General features: G+C 36.8%; 1 protein-coding gene across 2 annotated transcripts in view; it reads left to right on the forward strand.

The window, feature by feature from the left end:
• The window catches only part of Myh15 (myosin, heavy chain 15), a 142164-nt gene that overhangs the window by 31671 nt on the left and 85755 nt on the right, over window positions 1-24738 (forward strand). For both annotated transcript variants that reach the window (NM_001166210.2, XM_030249245.1), the window contains 8 exons: window positions 2005-2108; window positions 3584-3722; window positions 7360-7478; window positions 11010-11159; window positions 12403-12573; window positions 20194-20370; window positions 21323-21455; window positions 23995-24062. In NM_001166210.2, the coding sequence (NP_001159682.1) occupies window positions 2005-2108; window positions 3584-3722; window positions 7360-7478; window positions 11010-11159; window positions 12403-12573; window positions 20194-20370; window positions 21323-21455; window positions 23995-24062 (1061 nt within the window). The remainder of the gene's footprint in view (window positions 1-2004; window positions 2109-3583; window positions 3723-7359; window positions 7479-11009; window positions 11160-12402; window positions 12574-20193; window positions 20371-21322; window positions 21456-23994; window positions 24063-24738) is intronic.

The following is a 24738-nucleotide window of genomic DNA, read 5'->3' on the forward strand; positions in this document are numbered from 1 at the left end:
TGGTGAAGAGACACATTCACTTTTTAAAATTATCATTGCTGTTTTTTTTTCAAACTGGGCATCTGGGTTAGGTTATTATTAGGTATATCTTTTGATGAGTTTTTCATCTGTCAAGCTAAAGTCCCCTGGCAGAGCAGCAAGCTTGGGCTAGTACTGTGGGGTAGAGCCTGTGGTAGTGGGTCTCTTTCAGGGTAGTGTAAACCACTCACTGCAGAATGTCCTGAAGGTGAGTAGTCTGGACAGCTTGGGAGCTTGGTGTGTGGGGGAGGACTGAGAATAATAATTCTGCTCCTGAGTCTAGCATAAATTATGGCCTGGGTGCCTCAAGAACATCTCAGATAGGAGAAGGCAGAGCCTAGGGTGAAACTGGGCTGTAGCCCTAGGTAGCATTCACATTACCTGAAGAGTCTATTGATTTCTTATAAAGGCAGGTGGGATTTGGAACACTCCAGGGAGGAAAAAGGCAGAGTGCCACATGTAGTATCCTAGTCTATGTTAGTTTAGGGGAGAACAGGCTGGAAGGGGTTTGGCAGCCCTGAAAACATGAAAGCAAAGGTTCTACCTGGCACTGCAGATCATATACATTCAATGTAAGGTAAGTATGCTTCATTTTATTTTTTAATCTTTATAAAATAGCTCAAAGCTAATCAGCTTCCTTCTTGGGCCACTCAACTTGCAACTAACCCCCCTCCCCCATTCTTTCCTAGGGCTTGTGCTTCTGGGTGGGTTCTTTTCCTTACTCCTTCTTAAGCCACCCACCAGGCTGCCTATCATATACTGAATCTATATGGGCAGCAGTGTCAGGTAGAATGAGCACTGGAGAGGTGGCTCAGCTATAAAAGCCTAGGCTTATAACAATAGTAGCTTTAAAGGAGAATCGTAATCTAAAGTTAGCTCCATGATTGAAATGCACATAATGCATATAATGCATATAATATACATGTATGCATAAGAAAGAATTACCACAAACACCACATACATCCATTGAAAAGTTTCCCAGGATAGTTTTCAATTTCTCTTTTCTTCCCTTTTGCATTGTTGGAACCCTTCTACCCTCATACGGACATGATAATTAGGTTGCATTTTCTATAATTTTATAATCCACAACATCATACACTGCATTCTCCTTTGGTCTGGCTGAATGTTTTGATTCTTTAATATTTTAATTTATTTCTTTATTTGATGAATAATAACTTAGTCTATGTAAACAATAGTTTTAGTAACACATTCAACACTCAGCATGCTAGCAAATAGAGCTGTTTATGAGCATTCCTGTAAGCCATTTTTGTTGTCCCTGAGATTTGTATTTCCACAAAGCAAATCTTCACTTCAATGGGTAATAAACAGAAAGTCAAGACCAGATTAAAAAAGCAAACAAATAACCAAAGGAACTAAGATCAAGTGTTAGGCAACATTCTATCAAGTCAGTTGATCTGTTGACAGCATTATGTTTCACAATTCATTGAATCATGTCAGAAGGGATAACCCACCAGTGGTACAATGACCACAATGTGTCTGATTTACGGATCCCTTGAATGAAGTGTCCTGTAAGTGAGCATATGAAGTAACAGGACTACATAGCTAATGTTCCCTGGTTGCTGATCTCAGACCTGGTTGTTCCCTATCTATAAACCTCAAGTCTGTTGTACTTATAATTTTACAGAACATTTTTATCCTCTGACGCTCTGTCATGAATCTAGGCCAAGTTCCTGCAATCATACTATCTACTTTTCCCTGCCAACCACCACCATTTTGTGCTGCTGCAATTGAATCTGCTTTTGAATTTGGCCAACTTGGTGATCTCTTGGAGGCCTTGACACATGACTGACTAGTTAAAAGAGGACAAAATAGTGATGATAGAGGTGTGCGTCTAGAATATAGAATTGGTTTTGGCATCTTTACAAGTATCTCATAAACTGTAAGAGTAACCTGAGTTTTGGTCAATTACTTTCTCAGGCCTTGTGTACTTCTCTAAGCTGTTTAATAAAGTATTTTCCATTCTAGACATGCTTCTGGTGTCCACAAATCCCTCTGACTTTCATATTTGCTCCTGTGGAGTGGTTGCTGTGGAGAGCCTGGATGATGCTAAAGAATTTCTGGCCACAGAAGTAAGACATAGTAGTTGTAGAAGTTAAGTCTGGTGAAGACAGTGAGAAATAAATCTAATATCAGACCACATCATCTGCAGGTCTGGAGACGTGGCCTTGCTCCTTTTGAAGGTGGAGGCTGCTTCTCTTCAAAGTTTACTAACAGTAGAAACGCATATTTTCAGTAGAGAGGCATTAAAACTGAAGAAATGTCAACAAATTTCAACTTAATAAGAAACTCTTTTTACTCTAAAGTATAAATTTTGCTCTCTATCTACATAGAGTTGCTTTGGTATTGTTATTTATTTATAACTACACTGTAAAACCATGTGGTCTATAGAGCTTGACTTTCCAATTTTATAAGCATTTTAGATAAAAACTCAATATTTTTTGGGTCAGGCATTTGTTCTATTGTTTATTGAACCATTCTTCCAAACTAGGTTTATCCTGTCAATATTTTAGAAACTCTTTTATGCATTATATTCATTCCCTTACATTTCTATAAATGAAGTTATTGAAAAAGAATATTGAATATAGACTCTTCCATTCTGTCTTTATATGTATTCTAAATTAGTTACTATAAAAACTACATTCTTCTGGGGCTAAATGCTTTGTCTTTTTAGGAAGAGGTGATATGGTGATATTGTTATGGAGGTAGAGAACATCTAGGGACCATCTGAACTCTATCCAGTTGTAATTAGCTGAATATTATTTCTTCTGGATCTGTCCTCAGTTACCATTGCTGGATTTGGGATTGAGGTCCGGGCTTTTAAAGTCAACTGTCACAAATACTTCATTTATGCAGAATTTACAGCTTTGTGAGGAATAGCCTCACTCCCCCAGTACACAGAGATAAGCAATCTTACATGAACCAGAGAAGTGGTTAATCCTTCCACAGCAGTCAAGCAGTTCTGGGGAGAGGGTGAGGAGTCAGGGCTGCCAAGTTAATCATTTCAGGAAGTAAGGTCAGAGACAAAGAGTTACTGAAATGTCTGCTTAGCACAAAATGGAGTTGCCCTTAGACATCACAAGATAACATGCTTTTCTTAACACCTTTCACCAGTTTCTAAAGTGAGCAGGCTCTGGAATAAAAGCAGTTGACCATGTGGGACAAGCCACCCACCCAGCAGATTCAGTGATAGCTTCTATAATCATGAAAGACAAAATAATGAGCCTCCTGTAGGCACCCAGTGACCTGTTGCTGGAAAAGAGCAGAGAGGAGCAGGGTGTTGAAGGAAACTCCTGGAGCTACTGGACACTAAATAAGTCAAATCCTAAGCTATCCTAACTCCCTTCTAAAGGACTGAGCAGACTCCTGGTGGCCAAGTGCCTACAAAGCCTATTTGTACTGCTTTGAGCCCAGCTGTCTCTGGGTCTGTGGTGTTCTGCCTCTCCTTCCTGTAGCCCACAGTCTAGTGCAGGGTTGTGTGACAAATGGCAGGTTTAGCCATCAGGCAAAGGAAGGCACAGTCAGCTATCTGTTTCTCTTCTCACAGAAAGCCATAGATGTCTTGGGATTTCTACCTGATGAGAAGTTTGGGTGCTATAAGCTCGTTGGAGCCATCATGCACTTTGGAAACCTGAAGTTTAAACGGAATCTCAGAGAGGAACAACTGGAGGCTGATGGCACAGAAAGTAAGACTTTATGAACACACAGCACATAATTTTGTTCAGACCTCACCTTCCAAGCTCACCTTATTTTATTTGCATTCACTTGATCTCTTTTTTTATTTGTTTGTTTGTTTGTTTTAGAGAATTTTGAGAATAATCAATACTATTTTCTTTAATTATTGTTACTTTTTTGATTTTTCATGTGGTGCTGCTGTGGTTGAATTTAGGGTTTCATCCCTATTTAGGCAAGCCCTCTACACCCAGCCCTCTATAACTGTGGCTAACTGCACTATGTCAGTCATTTTTCTATAGTATCTTCCTCTCACATACACGAAGCCTTTCTCTATTAATTACTGCTAATGTCAGTAGTTTTTTTTTTTTTTTTTTGAGCATTTGTGAAATATACTTTTAGCTTCTGGACTATTAAAAAAAAGGATGGAGCAAATTGTCCTAAAATTTATTGACTGGTATAAGGTAGGGTGGTCTGACCAAAGACCCTTGAAATTCCAAAGGCAAACTGACTCCATTCTGTTAAAACTATAATGCTTCATGTACTCGTCCTGCTTCCCATTAAAATAGCAAGTCAGAGTTCCAGCATGAATGAGAAAGGGGCTCTTAAGCACCCTACCCTTAGTGCAGGCCATTGGCAGTTAACTGTTGATGAGGGAGGCTCACTTTTCTTCGGGGAGGTGGCACCAAGTTAGTAATAAATGGGATCAGGGGGTGTATTTTAACAACAACAACAACAATAATAATAAAATTTTAAAAAGTTGTTGGTTCTCAATGGATATGGGGGGAGATGGATAAGATTAAAAGTATATGCATCTATGAAAACTTCAAAGAGTAAATAAAAATATGATGAAAAACTATGTACTTAATCGATTAGAAAGCATACAAGACAAATTACAATCAGTCATCTCTCTAAATTGATATAAAAGCAAAACATCACAATTATTAAAAAATCACAATGTTGCAATGATTACATTAAAATTTAAAATTTCATGTAAAAGAGAAGCTATATCCATTCAACACTTTCAAAGAAGAGTAGGTTTAGTTTTAAATTTGAATTGTGATAATATTTACAGAACAAAATTGATCACACCCGTCAAATCTGTGCATCTCTCTGAGATTAAGTATATTCACATTGTTATTTTCTGTCTCATTGAAAAGTAAATCACGTTAAGCTCTTTTCTTTATCTTCAGCTACTGAAGACCATAGTTGTAATTTCTATCTCTGTGAGTTTGACTAGTCTAGGTACTTTATGTAACTAGGACCACATACTATTTACATGTTTGTATCTGGTTTATTTTACTAAGCACCCTATCTTCAAGGTTGATATGTATTGTAGTATGTATCAGGATTGCACTTTTTTAAAAACATTAATTAATATTCTATTGTATGTATTTGTATTGTTTTCTGCATCCATTCATCAGTTGATGAAGATACAGGTTGCTTCCACTATTTGGCTGTTCTGAAGAAATGTTAATATAAAAGTATCGATTTCATTCCGTTTATTTCTTTTGTTTATCTATCTGTAAGTGGAATTTCTGGATTAAATGCTAATGCTGAGCTGCGCTTTTGAGGAGCAGCCACATTGTATTCTCAGTGGCTTCTTATAGTTCCACACACAACACACAAAGGCTCCCACTCAGATCTGTGCCTGAACTTGTCTTGCTTTTGATTTTATAATAACTATTCTGATAGAAATATAGTAGTGTCTCATTACTATTTTGATTTGAATTTTCCTCCTGATTAGTGGTGTTGAGCATTATTTTGTGTGTGTTTTTTAGGAATTAACATTTGTTAAGGCTCTTTTCTCAGTTTGTGTGACTGTGCTGGGTGTCCTTTTATTGTTTAGCCCAGTGCCAGGAATATTTTTGTCCTTGAGAATACATGGGTGAACAAGATATCATCTTGGCTCTGGGAGATACAGGTCAAACAAATATATATCTAGTGATAGTTCAGTGAAAGTACAACAGAATGAAAGAATAAGGTATATGAAGATATGGATGGGTGTGGTGTATACACTGGTCATGTGGTTTCTTCAGAAATGACAGCTTTGAACACATATGTGGATGAAACACGGAAAATGATATGAAGATCTGTACTCTTCATATGTTGTAGCACATCGGCTTTTGTTTTGCCCTGTTGCTTCTTTCATACTTGGAGACAAAGGAGTTATTATTCTTGCCCTGTTATCAGTTTCTGAGATTGAGCTCTCAACATGTAACTGCTTAAATTTCATGGCTCAAGTAAATTTTAAGCCTTCCAAGTAACTGGGACTACAGCTGTTTACCACTAAGGCTAGTAAGAAAAAGGCTACGTTGGCTTTGTTTTAAACACCTTTATTTATTAGTACATATTAATTGTATAAGATTCTAGGTTTTATTATGACATATTCATATTTTGAAGAGTTGTTCTTATTACAGAAGCCAGACATATTTACTAATAAACCAGAAATAATGATATTTCAAGTAACTAATCTTATCCACTCTGTCTGGTGACACATTTTCTAGTTCTTGCCATGTGTCTTTATCTTCCCAATTTGTACCTGTGTTAGGACTAAAAACAAACTTTCTATATAAAAATACAATTTGTGCATGTTTTCGCTAGTGTTAAGGACTTTCCCTCAATCTAGTTTTATCCACAAAGTTAATTCAAGTTCTCAGTATGCCATCCTACCTTAAAAGTTAAAGACAAAATAACATCCATTATTCTAGGGTTGCTTCTTAATCACATCAGAGAGCACCAAGTATTCCAAGATCCACCTTGGATTTATCTCAAATGTTTACATTATAGGTCACATGTGCACTCTGCTTTTTGGATGTGTCTGGAGAGAGGATAGTCAAGAGCAGAGGAGAAAATACAACAGTCGCACACACCTAAATATAAATTGTTTCACGTGCATTAAATTCTTAAAAGTCTTCAACAAAAAGGAGAAATATAATTCTACAAATAAATGTCCTTCTGATGTTTATAAAACATCTAGAAACATAGTGTTTGTGGCATTTATAAAAACGATTTCACCATTTTCTATAGTAGTTTTAGGAAGTTCCTACAACTCCCAATCATCTTCCTCAAGTCCTTGTGAATGAAGCCCTGTTGTACACTATGTCAGCCTTAATTTCTTTTTCATGTCATTTCTAATATATAAACATATTATATCTTATTTGTTTGCATCAGTTGATACGTATTTTCTACATTTTGACCACTATAATAATATTACTAGAAATACTGTGCACATTTTCTATAAATGTCTTCATTTTCTTAGATACATATGCAAGAGAGAAATTGCCAAGTCCTACGGTGACGCTGTGTTTAACCTCTAAGAAAGCATCAGACTGTTTTCTGTAAGGCCATGCAGCCCATGCATCTTCACCAATGCCTTTTACCAAGAGCCATTCTGAGCGACCTTTAAGTGGTGCTTCAGTGTGGTTCGATATGTATCTGCAAGAAGTAGATTCTTTCGTTTAGCAATCAACTATTTATTTAAAAGCTGCAATCTATATTTTTTATGTTGATCTAAATGTACTTCTGTCTTCTGGGCAGTGTATTTGGCCATGATGGAATCATTTCAACAGGGTTTTCTACCCTCTCTTACTCTTTGCCTCCTCTTTTCTTCTCTCCCTTATTGACATCTTTCCTTTCTTTTGTGAGCAGATGCTGACAAAGCTGCTTTCCTCATGGGAATTCACGCTTCTGAGTTGTTAAAAGGCCTAATATATCCTAGAATCAAAGTTGGTAATGAATATGTTACCAGAAGTCAAAACCTACAACAGGTAAGGTAAGACTTGAGGGCACTGTGATTGTGTGACCATGCACTTATTTTACACATATCATATTTACATATTTTCAACAACTGACAATGTTAGCAATAAGAGTTTCTGTGAAAGTAGTGAAGAGGGCTACTGTGATGAGTACTTCAAATGTTCTTAGGAAAGATGTTACAGTGTTAAGGAACTATGCTGAGTATTTTGACAATTTTCCCTTAGGTAACACTTGTTATTTATATATTGGTTGTCCAGCTAAGAAACTTTCAGAACTGTAGGGTATTGACATGAATCATATTGGAGCCAAAACACCTTTCCATTTTCACTTTCTTAGTCTAACTGGCATGCGGTTACATCAGTGGTGAAGAGGTTTCAGTGTGTATGTTGAAGATAACATTAGAAGGAACAAGAAGTTGAAAGCATACATAAAAGACATAAGTCTATGCTGATTTTGTTTGGTGTAAATGGCAAATGTTCTGAGAATAGCTGACTTTAGGCTTTTCCTCATGCACCAGAGCTGCTGAGTCGCAAGGCAATTTAAGCATACCAGCACATTTAAGAATAATTTATGTCTGTTTTATATATTAGTATGGTACAGGCTATGCTGTAGAAATGCATATACACCCAAATCTCAGTGCGAACAAAATTTTGTTCTCTTACCCAAGCCAAGTTTAATACCTATTGTAAGAAATTATTGCATTGAGTTCTTATGTTACTTTGGACCCACAGCCTGTGAAGTTGTGGACGGGAAAAAAAAGTCATTTGTGAAGGGAAGTTCTCCCACATCAACTTTGGGCAGTGGTGTTAGTACTTTCATTCATGTCCAGTGATGAGAATTTGTCAGATTGTCTCCTCACTATAGGAGAGGTGATGAATGCGGTTCTTCGGTAAAGAGAAATGGTATAGTAAAATCATAACCTTGTCTCTGTCACCCATAACACTCACGTATACACACATGTACACATACACAATATGCACACATACATACACATATGCACATGCTTACACACATGACACACACTCTCACACCCATACCCGCACACATACATACACATATGCACACATATATGCACATGCATATATACACTCATACACATTCACACACATACGTATATCCACATTTACACACATGAACACACACACATCCTAGTATTAGACATTGTTGATACTTAGGAATCACTCAGGTGGCAGGGGATTAGGAATCAGAATTCAAGATCATCTTTGGATGAATTAGTTTGAGGCTGTCCCCCCAACCACAAAAAGCAAAATACAAAAACAGTAACAAAAATACACTACATATAGTTGATAGACTGGATATGTGAAGGCTAGAGCAGGTTTGAACGTCATGAAATTACCTTCTGCCTCACTGAGAAAACTAGGACAGTGGCAGAGTTTACAAGGGGTAAGGAAAATGTTTCATCTACTTTACACTACTAATGCCATCTTTAAACTTAAGTCTAATAGTGAAAATGATGGTTTTGTAACTGTCTGTTTAACTTATCCATCTGGAGATGTGTCTCAGTAGTAGAATACTTGCCTAGCATAGATTTGTCAATGCCAACACACACACACACACACACACACACACACACACACACACACACACACACATACACACACACACACACACACACACACACACACACACACACACACATACACACACACACACACACACACACAGAGAGAGAGAGAGAGGCAGAGACAGAGAGACAAAGAGAGAGAGACAGAGAGAGATGTTTATCTTCTTCTAGTCTTACAGTGCTCAGAAGTAAGCAGACCAGGAATTTTATGACATTTTATTTGAGGAAACATTTAAGTTAACCTTGGTGACTTTTAAGGCCATAGATTATGTCCAGCATTTAGCATAGTGCTCTGTAACCTGGCAGGTGGTCTATAAGTATTAAAATAATTAACTTGGGTGGAAGTTGGGTCATATGATCGGAAGTATTTGAGCTACTTCCTAGCATTAGGATTAGATGTGTTTGCCAGTGTAATTGTTTCTTAGACATCCACCATAACATAGATGGGTGATATGCAGTGACTATAGATTAAGGTCTTTCTTCTTATACAGCTAATAAGCCTGTATGAAGACTGTAATTACATAGTCACCTCTTAAAATAATGTACTACAGGGAATTAATTTGCATCTCGGGTTTTACTCTAATAGAACTAGTTAAGAAAGCTAGTATGTAATTTTTCAAAATTAAAAACAAACTACCTCATCGTCTTTGAGACAGTAAAAGATAATTTTCTTAGCCTCACCATGACAGGAAAATCTATGCCAGGATGATTTCTCCCTGAGGGCATTCTTGATATACAAAGGTGAGGAACACACTGAGAATGAAAATAGTAAAACAGTTGGAAGTCAAAATTAGACAGAGTCTCCAAGAGCAATATTGGGATGGGACTGCTGGAAAGGTAGGTGGTGCAAGTAGTCATTCATTTTATCAACCAGCAGCATCAGCAATGGCCAAGCATATTTTAGGGATTATAGATGTTTAATATTAAATATTAACTCTTTAAAAACTTTATTGGACACAGTTCATTAAAAGAACGAAGTAGCCCAATATTTATTAGACAATGAGGGAGACTTTCTTCAGGACTATTGTAATAAAGATATTGCAACAGGAAGGTGACTTTGGACTCAGCTTTGCATGCAAGCCATGGCAAGTACAAATTTGTAGGTCAAGAATGGGAAAGGAGGGCACATTTCTAAGAGAAGATATCATGGAAAAGGGACCATGTTTGAAATGAATTAACAGATTTCTTGCTAAGGGCAGGCATTTATACATGACATGAGGAAAAGACACATCATCAGGTATTAAGGGCAGAAATGTTTCCATTAAATGACATAAAAGAATTTTATAGCAACTGGCTGGAGTGAATGTGGGAATAGTATTACTCTTCAGACTCAGTAGGTTGGGGGGCAGGGCCTGGGTCCTGATACCTTTTTTTTTTTTTTTAATTATTCCTCCAGATGATGCTAATGCTGACAGCAGGTCTTGAGATCACAATGTTCAGAACCAGGCTCTGGAGTATACCATCAAAACATACCTTGGGATGGTTAGCTAATTGTTAGTAATACCATCACTTCTATCATCTACACATTTGATAAGGAGGCATAGTGTTAACTTTTTCTAACCTTCTCATTTCCCCAACTCATTCTTGCTTTTTTTCTTCCTTTTTCTTCTCGTATTCACCAGACTTCTAAGACTATAGAAGATTAATAATCATACACTGGCTTGACTAGAAGATGTTTGCAGATATAAAATGCCAAGGATTAAATCAAACATTGTTGCAGGAACATGCTAAAGATTTACTTTTATTGTTTATCTGTATGAGTCTGTATATGGGTTGAGCACGTGAGACTAGAAGAGGGAATTGGATCCCCTGGAACGCGAGTTCTAAGCAGTTGTGAGCTGCCTGGGTGCTGGGAGAGTTGCAAGCAGTTCTAAACCACCTCGCCATCTCGCCACACCCCCTTTTCAAAGATTTATTTTTGTAATTTTTGAAGAAAACAATTAACTATGATTTCTAGGTAACCTATGCAGTCGGTGCACTGTCTCAGTCAATATATGAGAGGATGTTTCAGTGGCTAGTGGCACGCATGAACCAAGTCCTGGACGCCAAGCTGACAAGTCACTTCTTCGTTGGGATTCTTGACACCACTGGTTTTGAAATACTTGATGTAAGTATACGTGGTAAGAGTAAAATCAATGAATATTTCAAGGAGATTAGAAAATTCGAGTTTTGAAGGGGAACCATGGGAAAACATGATCAAAGCATGCTAAGAATAATTATACTTAATATCAATGGGCATGCTAATGTGGAAAGAGGAATATCTTGAATAACTTACAGGGTCTCATTCCTAGACAATAACTATAGGCAACTAAAGACTGCTCAAAGGAGAATTCATTTCTCCCAGGGATGAGTTTGGTATAGGTTGTCCATAAAACCATATACACAAGAGCAACAAAAACAGACTCTGCAGATTGTAATAATACATTTGTGCATACATATACACACATATGTATTTATTTAACAATAATAATCAGAGAAATAGAGGTGATCAACTTGAGAATGGGGGTGCATGCGAAGAATTGCAGGGAGGAAAAGGAGGGGAAAACTGATATAATTCTATTTCAATTAGAATATAGTAAGAAAACCAAATTAAAAAATAAAAAGAATCTTTATACCTAAATTCTAAGGACTATTTTTATTACAGAATAACTACAACTAGTAACATTTATTATTATTACAATTAGTGTTAACTATCTAATTTCTTAATCCATATTTAAGTCAAAGTAAATAGAAGGCTTCTGTGAATTTTTTTTTCAAGACAGGGTTTCTCTGTATAGCCCTGGCTGTCCTGGAACTCACTCTCTAGACCAGGCTGGCCTCGAACTCAGAAATCTCCCTGCCTTTGCCTCCCGAGTGCTGGGATTAAAGGCATGAGCCACCACGCCCGACTTCTGTGAATTTGTAATCATAGTTTAATTGAACATTACTTTATTGAAATAGTCATTGGTTTGGAGATATATCTGAAGGAGACAGGGACTTAGCTGAGCATTTTTAATGGTTAAGTATTCTTACCATGTTCCAGCTGCATATGTAGCAAAGGATGGCCTAGTTGGTCAACAATGGGAGGAGAAGCCCTTGGTCCTGTGAAGGCTCTTTGCCCCAGTATAGGGGAATTCCAGGGCCAGGAAGTGGGAGTGGGCAGGTTGGTGAGCCTGGGATGGGGGAAGCGGGTAGAAGGAAGGGACTTTCAGAGGGGGAAACCAGGAAAGGGGATAACATTTGAAATGTAAATAAAGAAAGTATCTAATAAAAAGTATTCTTGTCATCATGTGATAGTAACTATGATTTTTTCTCATTAACATGTATTCTTGCAAGTGGAGTTTTTAACCCTCTTTCCTACCTATTTATAGTATAATAGTCTTGAGCAACTCTGCATCAATTTTACCAATGAAAAGTTACAACAGTTTTTCAATCAGCAACTGTTTATTCTGGAGCAAGAAGAATACAGGAAAGAGGGCCTTGACTGGCTGTCCATTGACTATGGTCTGGATGTGCAAGCCTGCATAGATTTCATTGAGAAGGTACAGTATATATATATTTATCTTTCTTGTCCATTTTTATTTACAAACTATCACAGCTTATCATGATGATCCATCTCAGGAAGGGGCCTCTGTTAGGAGATGAGGAGTGGGTCTAGAAGGCTCCACCCATTCTCTCCTGGTGGCCTTTGTGTGCGAGATTCATGACATTGCAGCTAAACTTTCCTGTAACCTTCCATAATCCATCATGGGTAACACAGCCTGTCTGTACATTTGTATCTTATGCATGATCGCCATTGTTAAAATGCAAGGGGGCTTGTTTAAGATCAAATGGACAAGCTCTGTTTCTCTCAAGGGAAAGACATAGCTGAAAATGTGAACTCTGCAACATCTGCCTCATTAACAATGAGTATACCCCCATCCGGGAAAGCTTAAGGAAATTTGACAAATTAACTTGCAGGTAAACAACTGATCTAAATTCTTAAAGTTGATACCAAGCAGAATATTATTTGTTCATTTAATTGGGCCAGTACCAGTTAGTTTAAGTAATTTATGACAGTGTTTTCATGGCTTGTTAAATTAACTGTAGTATATGGTTTCTGAATTTTATGAGGTCTCCCTCTCCGCTATATGATATGGGTTTTGGTAGAAGGGTTCATGGTCTCTTTTCTGTTTCCTTGTCTACCAGAACAAGCATTGTCACATAGTAGGGACTCTGTGACTTGTTTTTATCAGGAGTTGCAGTACTCTTTGGAGACAAGTCTAAGCAGGTCAAAGACTTTGCCTTCCTGAAAGTTCTGATACTCTAACCTTTGATTGTCATCAGCCCTGTTAGGAAGGATTCAGAAATTAAATAAATGCAATGTTCTGTGCAGATAATCAAGGTTTTAGATAAAAAATCCTATTATTCTTAAAAGGAACATCACATTGATTTACTTTAGTCAGTGAACTTTCCAGTGGGGAGGAAAGGTTGAGTAAAAAAAAAATGGATTTCCAATATCACTTCAAACTTGTTAAAGTAATAGTAATAAACTAACCATACTACTTTAATGAATTGTGCGTGTGTTGATGTGTATATTTGTGTGTGTGTTGGTGTATGTTGGTATGTGTGCACATGTGTATGTTGGTGTGTGTGCATATGTGTTTGTTGATGTGTGTATGTGTGTGTGTGTGTGTGTGTGTGTATACACATGTATGTTGGCTTTCTGACTAGAGATAAAACAGAGCTTCAGACTGGCACAGAGAAAGAAAAGCTTAATTTTTTGCAAATGTCACTTCTGTCACCTGCTGACACTGCTGATAAGAAGGCACTATTTTCAAATAGAAAGGAGAGATGTAGAGAGCTTTTAGACCATGGTAGGTCAATGTCATTGACTTTCATTTGACCTGAGGTTATTGCCTCATTTATTCTGGCCTTGAGTCCTCCAAGAATATATTCTAGCAATGTCGATCTAATTTCTTGTTGGTTTTCTACTGGTTTGATAAAATGTGAAAAAATACTGACCAGGTGATAGAAAGCAAAGATAAGTCCTCAGCTACTTCAAAGAACTCAGGTCAGATTAATAGCAAGAACTCTTTTGAAAAATACAAAATTTTGAAAAGATCCAGCATATCAATTTGGAGAGAAAATTGTTTATATAATGGTAAAACAGTTCTTAATATAGAATAACTTATGGAATTTTTAAATTCAAAGTAACTACAGTACTTCAATATATACAAAATATGCTGTATTGTACATATGCTGAATATTTATAGGCAGAAGAATTTTCTTTTTTTCTCCCTAATTCATTTCTCTATGCTTTCAGAGACAGGCAAACCATGATCCTGCATCTCTGCCTCCTTCAGTTTTTCCTCTATGAACTTGAGATAAGGAGGTCAATGCAGTAAGGGTCATGCAACACAATGTGGAGTCAGACAGACTCGTTCTTTGTCCTTGCCATTGGCAGTTTAGCTTCACTATCAATTGGATAGTCTATGACCACCTCAAACTGTAGTTCCTTGGAACTATGATGAAGCCTATGTCAATTTCATGCACAGCATGAATATTTCTTTATTTCTTTATAACAGTTGTCTGGTCTCCCCTTCTTAGAAGGTTTCCAGACCACTACAACACAGAACAACCATGTTCTCCAGAAGGTATTGCTTTATATTGGTTTATTAACTCATTGGATGATATTACGGTTATTTTAAAGTGCATCAAGGTATTTTTTTTAGGTTATCTTATTTGTTTATTTTTAAGGCATTTTTAAATTAGATAGTTTCTTCATTTATATTTCAAATGCTATCCCCAAAGCCTCCTATACCCCCACTGCCCTGCTCCCTAACCCACCCACTCCTGTTTCCTGGCCCTGGCATCCCCTGTATTGGGACATATGATCTTCACAATACCAACAACAATATGAACTAAGCAGTACCCCCCCAGAGCTGTGTCTCTAGTTGCATAAGTAGCAGAGGATGACCTAGTCAGCCATCAATGGGAGGAGAGGCCCTTGGTATCTTTTAAAATATGAGTTTTTTACTTTTTAAAATATGAGTTTCTTGTGTTTTGCATTGGTTGTCAACCAATTAGCTGGACTTGAAAAGTTAATTTTCAAACATAAAAGTTGCATGTTTTTATGTTTACAAAAATATTTGACTCATACTGAATTTATCATATATTTTTAGTAGCAAGCTTAGCTATTAATTTATTTCTTCAAGCTTACAGTGACCTCCTTCCATGTAAATGCTGTGAACAAACCTATTATAGGATTAATTCACACTTGTTTTATTGCTGAAATATTGTAGTCCAGAAGTTAATTTACTTACTAAAGTATTATCATACAATTACATATTTATAGCTATGTATAAGGCTTCGTTAAAGAGATTATCCCTCTTATTTCTTGACAAATATTCCAAGTTTTGTGCTTGAGAGCTTGTTAGTCTTTCAGTATGTCTTTAAAGACTCTAATATTCTCCCGTAGGATTAAGATAAGGTTTTAGAATTATATTGGCTTCTAGAGAAAATTCACTTCAGGTTTTACCATCATAATAGATGCTGAGTGTGTTACACAGTGGATTATATTATTAACCTTACATGCCTCAGTTGGTCCAAATGAACATTTATTCTCCTACACTTGCCTATTTACCTTTTCATTAGTTCTTTGAAAGTCTTCTAGGATGTGTTTCGATCACACCCATCTCTCACCTAGCTCTTCCAGATCCACCATTCTTCCCTATCCACCCAAATTTTAAAATTTGTCTTGTGCTTTTTAACCCTTCAAGAGCAGTATGTGTTCCCAAACTATTCTTGAACAGGTGTTCTTCTGCTGGAACATAGTTGGCCTACCAGTGGCCACATTCTTACATAAAACTCATTGTCCCTTTCCCAGCTACTAACAATCTCAATAGGTCCACGGCGAGGGATGGATTAGCTTCTTTTTTGGAATAGTTCTGATTGCTGCTATATAGTGGTATGCTGTCAGACAATGACTTTCCATATCAGTAGGCAGCAAATATTCCAAAATTTTTCTTAAATATTTTAAACCCTGGTAATGTCCCAGCATTAAATAGATATTTCAGTCTCCAAAGAGGTATTCTTTGGTTACACTAATTTTGCTATTTTAGTATGAAATAATTAACATTAGTATCTGGTTATATCTTATTTGCCTGCAGATTTTTTAAAAAATATATAGCTTCGTGCTTTTTTTTTCCAGTTTGTCTATTGCTCCCAACCAAGTGGCCTAGGTTCCAGAATCTAAACTTCTCCACACTGAAGCATGTGTTCAGTGTTCACCCACTAATTAATTGTTCACTGGAAATGTCCTGAAGATTTAAACCAAGAGTGAGAAGGAGTATAGCCCTGGAAGGCATCATCTTTCTACTTAAGAAAATTCTCTTATAATTGAAAAGATGTCTTAGAACTAAGACTTTTCCCCACTACATAGATAAATCTACTATTCAGTTATATGTATCTTCACCTTGTTACTGAGGCATGAATAACCCTAGGTCATGTGGACAGATGAACATGCAGCTTCTAACACTGAGCAGAGTAGATCAACAACGTCTTTTTCATGGTGTTTGTATTTTCTTCATATTTTCAGGAATTTGACACCCCATACAGTTGAGGTCAGATGAAGGCTGCTGCTAGAACATAATGAGTAAGTAAGGAGTAATGAGTACTGAGGAAGGAAGGAAGGAAGGAAGGAAGGAAGGAAGGAAGGAAGGAAGGAAGGCAGGCAGGCTCTGAGGCAATAGGGTGATTTTCAATTTCTGCAGGAGGATGGGAAGATCATGTCTAATTACACTGCTAAGAAAGACTAGATGCTCAGGCCCTTTACCTGGTACATCTCATATAAAGGGTGATTTGCTAGGGGACCTAATCCGGGGTGTACAGTGGGAGAGGAACTTATGATTGGGGTACCTAAGCCCTTCTTGGTTTTCTCCAGCTGTCAAGGAACACAACTGTGGCAGATCTAAATTATCACACAGTAATGTGCAGATAATCAACCTAACTAATAAGTGCAAAATGGCTTTTAAAATTGCTAAATGTAAAATAACTATATTAAAAGACACAGAAAGAGAAAGGTCCACAATGGCCAGAAAATTGGAAGTTGCCTGTGCATGTAGGAATCGAAAGTCCAGACAAGAAAGGGGCAGTATTTAGGCTGGATCTTCAGGAATGGTTGTTAATTTCTGCAAGTTAAGATAGATAAATAGTGAGATGATGTGAGAACAGGCAAGCACAAACACATGGAGATAGGAAAGTTCTCCTCGGAAATGTCATGTCCCTACTTGGAGCCTCTAATATTCAAAATGAAATACCTAAGGGAAAAAAAAGGAAGGACAGGCGGTGAAGGGCTTTTAGTGAATTTATTTTTTACTTTAAGCAATGGAAGTAAAGATGGGTTCTGAGCCTAGCAATAGAGCAGTTGATATTTAATCTACTATAAAAGAGGAATGGTGGGAGGATACCTGAGAAATCAAAAGGTCTTGAGCCAGAGGCAGCAGAAATGCCTGTAATAAAACAATGATTTGTGAAAGATTTTTAAGAGAGAGAGAGAGAGACAGAGACAGAGACAGAGACAGAGAGAGACAGAGAGGCCATAGTACAAGCATTCTGAGTCATAGAAAGAGATTCAAACCATCTACTGTGAAATATAGGTGTAATATAATTTATTATCAACTTGATGCCTCAAAGCATATCTGTGAGGGATTATCTAGATTAACATTAACCTCTGAGAATGTCTGTGACAGGTTCTTTTGATTGGGTTAATTAATATGGAAAGAGCCATCTTAATTGTGAGTGATATAGCGTCTACGTAATACTCTCCCCTTCCTGACTTTGTGAGTAATGTCAGAAGCTGACTTAAGCTCATGCTGCTGTAACATCTCTACAGTGATGGACTGGAAAGTGGAACCCCTGATCTCCTAAGATGCTGTTATCTCAGGAGATTTCATTACAGTCACAGGAAAAAACAAAAAACAAAAAAACAAAAAAAAAAAACAAAAAACTAAGACAGTAATGAAGATGTTATGTGGTAGCAAATAATTATTCCTTTCCAACCCATTTGGAAGTTACTTTGTTGGAGAGCTCTGTATTCATTAGAAGTTCACACCTCTAGAGCAACGGAGAAATAAAGAAGACCTTGAAGACAGTAGTTTGCCCTTTTTCAGTGCTGTAAAACAATTACATTTTAAGCCAGGCTGTGGTGGTGCATGCCTTTAATCCCAGCATTTGGGAGGCAGAGAGAGGCAGGTGGATTTCTGAGTTCAAGGCCAGCCTGGTCTACAGTCCAGGACAGCCAGGGCTACACAGAGAAATCCTGTCTCAAACAAAACAAAACAAAACAAACAAACAAAAAACAAATAAAACCCCTAAAACAAAAACAAAACAAAGCAAAAGCATTACATTTTAAGGTGTAAATCTAGTTGGTTTACATCAACCTTCTGCTCACTAAGTCAGTTTTGACTTCACTAGGGACCAGAGCCTCTTCAGGTGTGGATACTGTGGGCAATGCCTGTTCTTATGAGGCTTTGCCATAGCTCTCTTGTTAACAGCCATCTTGTTAATTGTTAACAATGTTAAACATTGTTAAAACGTTTCTATTTTTTAAATGAGTCATCCCAGCCTTGGCTGTTGTTTGATAGGAAACTACACAGTATGAGATGGAGTTTGTTCTTCCAAATTTCCAAGTGATTGCATATGTGCATGAGTTCATCAGCTCTTTAAGTTATGGCATTCCACTTTTCTTTTCTCTTCTCCTGCTTTTCTTCATCATTCTTATTTTTCCTGTTACCAAGAACTCACAAAGCCAAGTATTGTATGTACAAGATGGGCATTTACTTTACATCGGATGCTTTGTGCTGACAACACCTCTTTTTTCACTGCTTTTCGTGTCTTGGAATAAATGGAAGAGACAAAAATTACTTTTGGAATGTCCAATGTACTATCTATAAAATGCATGCTGTGGGTCCATAAGAACAAAAAATGAAGGATAGAAAATCTGGGATCTGCTAGATGGCTTAGTGTATAAAAATGCTTGTCACAGAAGCCTGGCTATCCATTCTGATCTATGGACCCATTGAAGCCACACAATGTGGAATGAAAGAATCCACTCTACAAGGTTGTCCTACAGCCTACACACACACAGACACACACAGATACACACACACACACACACACAGTCACAGACAAACACACACACACACACACACACACACACACACACACACACACTGAGGTATGTGTATGTCTATCTCCCTGTCAAGCAAGTACACAATACTAACAATTTTTCAAGCTAAAGTATGGAAAACATTATACATATATTCATATGTGTGTGTATTAGAGCGACAAATAATTACAATTTCTATTTTCAAATATCTGATGAATTATTCTGTGGAATAAGAATGAAACTCATTCCTGTGGTTCCGGTGGTCTATTTAAAAGAAGGAATTTTAAGCATAAATAAAGTTTGTTTTAATACATTGTATCTCTGGAACCTTGACTCTGGTGTGATTTCTCTTTCTGAAAACACTTAAGCATAAGCTCTTGCCCTTAAAATGTAGCTCTGATGGGAATTCAAGGATCTATTAGGAAAGTTAGAACAGATCCGCAGTGTCTCCTCCAGACTCAAGAGGGAAAAGGGCTGGAGAGAGTCACAAGACCTGTGCTCTTGCAACAAGTAATCTTCAGCTTAGTGGTCATGGGCTCATATTGCACCTGTTTTCTAATGAGTTACGTATCTTTTTAGCTACATACTTCAGGGCTGGAGCCTATGTCTAAATCACACTGCCTTATCTCTAATCATCTGAAATAGTGAGGGATCTTGGAAAGCAATTCAAAGTTATTTAGATAGTGAATAGGCAAATGATATTAAATATATATTTTTCTACTTTACACAATTTCTTCAGAGCACATACATGGAACTAAGTTAATTCTTTCATAGTTATTTTCTCATTTTGCCTACTATCTCTGTTCCACATGAATATTATTATGGTGTGAAGCTCACTGCTGCCGCTGCTTGTGTCAGCATGACACTTCAGGTAACATATATTTACAGGACACATGGTGTGATTGGCTTGTTCTTTTCAACTGAGTTCTTTGTGATAGATTTATATCCACATACTACCGGAAACACTCTTTTCTGATGGTTTTTACAACTTACTCTTATTCCTCTCCCGCAGCCCATGGGCATCTTTTCCATCCTTGAAGAGGAATGTATGCTTCCTAAAGCTACTGACCAGATGTTCAAGACCAAACTCTTTGACCACCATTTTGGGAAGTCAGCTTACTTCCAGACACCCACATCTCCTGAGAAGAACTTTGAAGTTCACTTTGAACTTGCTCATTATGCAGGAGTGGTGAGTTAGTCCTACATTCCCAGGCCCACAGTTTCTGGTCTCTACAGCAAATGAATTTGTGTAAAATCCCTAGCTAATATTTTTTAGTATTGTTTAGATTAAATGATAAGATGAACAAGAACATCTCAGTGCCAGAAAAGAGGTGGTGTCTCTTTTAGTGCTCAGGAAATGGCATATTCATACTAAGATAGTTTTTACACAAATGTCAGAAATCTTAATGTAAACTCTGTCATCTGCTCTCAAAACATGGTAACTGTAGGAAGGCCTAGAGACCATTAAAGTCATGGGATATCTCTGCTTGTTTGTCTTTCTGTTAACTTGACATTGTGTTAGTCATTGCAGAAATTATGTTTTAAAAAATAGATAGTCTCTAAATATTTGCAAAAAACAATTTTTAATGATCCATCTTGACTCTCCAATGATTTTTCCTTTTTATTGCCAGTGATTGTAAGAGAGCAGATATATCTCCAGTGAATGATGACCATATACATCAACCTAAAATGATCTCCCAAGTGTTCTCAGAGAATTTTCTTCTTGATATCATGAAATATAGTTATAACAATATGTAAAATACCACTGTATTTGCTAACTTGGTCTGAGTATTCACTATATATCAGAGAGAATAGAATCATCTTTTTAGTGCTGCCTATAAAAGTTGCCAATATAAAACAGTTCTAATGGAGATAAAGGTCGACCCATTCTTCCTTGGTTCCTTTTTCTGTCCTTCCCTTTTTATCTGTCAGATCTTTTTATTTTATTTTCCTTTGAAAATGTAACATTCAAAAAAAATCTACTTGGGATACATGACAGCCTTCTGGAATGTTACTCAATATTGTTAATAAATTAATACAAAAGGATACAATTTGTGGAATTTTTTAAAGCAATGTACAATTTTCCATATTAATGTATACCTTTTCTTATTTTATTACCTGAAACCTGTGCCTTTCCAAAGGTCCCTTATAATATCAGTGGTTGGATTGGAAAGAACAAAGGGCTTCTTAATGAAACAGTGGTGGCTCTACTTCAGAAGTCTTCCAACAAAGTCCTGGCGAATCTCTTTACAAAGGACATCATTGCTGGTAGTGGTAAGTTAGTTTTCATACAAGTTTTACCTTCATCTCAGATTGATTGGTGGCCTGGCTTCTGCATGGGTCCTTTTTGCTTTCTCTTATAAGAATTTCTGTTTTCTGTGATGTCTTTCATGCCCTAGAGTGTTTATAACTAATCCATGCTTTTCTCTAGACTTACCTACAAAAGAGAAAAATGACAACATAGCTTGATGCATGGTTTGGGGTCAATAATTCTCAAATATATATCAAAGACCAATCTGGTTTTGTGAATCTTAGTTGGATTTATTGGTTGGCAGTCTAAAGCAGAACAAAATAAAAAAGATTCATGTTACACTAAACACAACATGAGTAAGAGGTGCTATTCATAGCCAGAGACAAAAAGATGATGTGCAAATTTGGAAGTTATTGAGACAGCCTTGTTAATTATACCTGGCATTTATTTTATTTGAACATGGTTTGAATAGTTGGCTGACTGTATTTGCCTAGGACTTGGCAACTTGCTCAGAGTTAGCTATAATTTGCTTTCTTATTAACTCACAGGCTACATCATACAGAGAAACATTTGAGCAAAATTCAAGAAGTTTTTAGGCAGCTTTGGGTCAAAGTTTGTGAGTGTGTGTGTGTGTGTGTATCTGTCTGTATTTCTATCTATCTATATATCTATGTATCTATGTATCATCTATCTATCTATCTATCTATCTATCTATCTATCTATCTATCTATCATCTTTGGTTTATACAGGTTGAAAAATCAAAATATTTCCCCAAGTCTCTGCATTAAAATGGAAACACTTGGTAAATATGAAATCTAGCAAGTTCACATTTCCTCCACACACATAGCGTGAAGTGTCTCTGCTCTTCTGTCAGTAGCACATGCACTGTCACTTCCTAACATTCTCACCTTTCTATTATTTTATACCCAGCTTTACATTAATTCCTGGTCTCTCTTATCCTGATCTAGGCCTCCTAGTTAACATGGTCAAGAAGCAGATGAAGAGTTTAGCTTTACTAGATTCTTCAGCACATGATGATATACTTAAGATGCAAGTCTGCTATACTTTTGGCTTTTATCAAGAGGAGATAAAAGTATTTAATTTCGATAATTTGGGGGAAGTACAGTTACCTTATTCTACTATTAGGTTTTTGTTATTGTTGTTTTCTGTCTTAAGGACCGTGTCTTGACAGTGGCTGGGCTCAAATGTCTTATCATTTTACTGCAGTCTCTGAGAAAACCAGGATGACTGAAACAGAATACTGTATTTACCTTTTGTCTCAGTCTTTTATGATGTCTAGAGTTGGTGAGATAGTAACTGCATAGTTTACAGTTCTTAGTTGGCTAATTGTCTGACAATTCATAAAAGAACCAGAGAGGAAGGATGGCCAGATAATTGGAAAGGAATTTGGAGTCTGTATGTTCAAGGTGTGCTGCATTCTTTTCATCCAGAAGGGAAGAATGGAAGGGAAAGGAGGATCTTTGAAAAAAAAAACTTATTCTAACACTTCTTGTAAATAATTGCTTCTAAAAATTCTAATTCATTCTCACATTAAATTGTCTACAAATATCCTTACGTTCTCATGACAAGTTGTTGTATTTTAGACCAAAGTTATAGTTTCAAAATGTTGTCAGGTCCCATTCAAAAACAGGTAAAATGGTGTACACAGAAGTCATGTGATCCACTTAAAGGACACGAGCCTCCCAAAAGGATATTCATGATTAAATTTTACGGCATATATCTCTACAGAGTTACTATTCAGATTCACAAAATATGTGTTTAAGCTTTCTCTACTAACTGGTGTCCTGTAGTGTCCAGATTGCCAGTGGCTTTTGTCTTTTCTGCTATTGTTGATCTGAGTGGGTTAGAGCTACAAAGCTGTTTGTTAGATATTTTAACTTAGTTTTGATTATTTTGCTTCAGTAGTAAGGAATGGGAAATAGATTTGCCTTTTTAATAAACCTTGAAAGCACTTGAGTGTTGGCATAAGCAGTCAATGTAGGAAAATTAAAAAGATCAACGTACAAGCACCTATCTTATCACACAGTAGGTAGCTATTAATAACATTTTGATTTGCAGGTCTCCCAAGATGTTTCATTCGCAGTCAATTATAACCTCACTGTGCTTAACACAACCAAGATAATGATATCTAGAATATATTCTGTAACTTCTTCTCTTAAAATAAAACTTAAAATATTTCCATATTTGTTATATGATCTACAAATTCATTTTCAAGCTTGGAGTATTCTACTGTATGCATATTTATTCATAATTTAACACATCTTAATAGACATTCCCTAAGTTCACTTTTGCTCAAAAATTTCCACAGTGACTAGATAATGGTTGAGTGAGGATCTGTATATAGATTTCTGACTATCTCTTTAGGGAGAAACATCATAGGCATTTTGTGAAGGATATACATGTTCCCAAAGCTTTTTGGTACATGTTATCATGTTTTAAAAACTTGTATGAATTTGTTTTTATCCAGACTATTATAACATTATATATTTTGGAAAAAAAAAAGAGTTTTAAATTTTTCTTTTTTCTTTTTTGCTTTTTAAGCTTCACAGTTTGGTGAGAAGACACACAAGAAAGGAACATCTTTCCACTTGATTACATCTCTTCATAAAGTAATTTACATCTTTTAAGTTGGTTAAGTAATTATCATTATTCTGTGTGTGTGTGTGTATGATGTGTGTGAACGTGCATGCCATAGCACTCATGCAGAGGTCTGAGAACAGTGCTGCGAACTCAGTTCTCTCCTATCATTATGTGGGTTCTGGGGATCAAGCTAAGGTGACTAGGCTTTCATGGAAAGGACATTTTCACTAAGGTGGAAAAGATGGAGCCACCTTGGTATTGTGAAGGGCTTTAGAAGTCACTAGTGGTGCACTGACTTGGTGCTTTGGTCAGCCCTGCACTATTCCTGTGTCTGGTGTGATTCTTGACTCATAGTGACTCCCACTGGGTGGAACTGTTCTTGGGCAATAGGAAGCTAAGGTACCTTAGCATCTACCTCTCCAGAGTTTGGGTCTCCAGTGCCTCAAGAGAGGACCAACTCTGGTGGTGCTGGGTGTATAGAACCAAGCCAAGGCTGAATCAGCACCACAGCCTTTTCTTCCCTTTCTCTATGCTGCTTTCTCCACTCTTTCAAATAAGTGCTTTCAATAATCTTGATTGTGATTTTGAAGAATCTGACCTAGAATAAAGGCTTTCAAAATAGAAAAGTGGAGAAATGACTTCTTTTGTAAAGAAATCTCATTTCTTAGCTTCAAAAGCTACAGCATTCAAATTCAAAGCAGGTGG

This window comes from Mus musculus, chromosome 16 (genome assembly GCF_000001635.26).
Source record: "Mus musculus strain C57BL/6J chromosome 16, GRCm38.p6 C57BL/6J".
Lineage (NCBI taxonomy): Eukaryota > Metazoa > Chordata > Mammalia > Rodentia > Muridae > Mus > Mus musculus.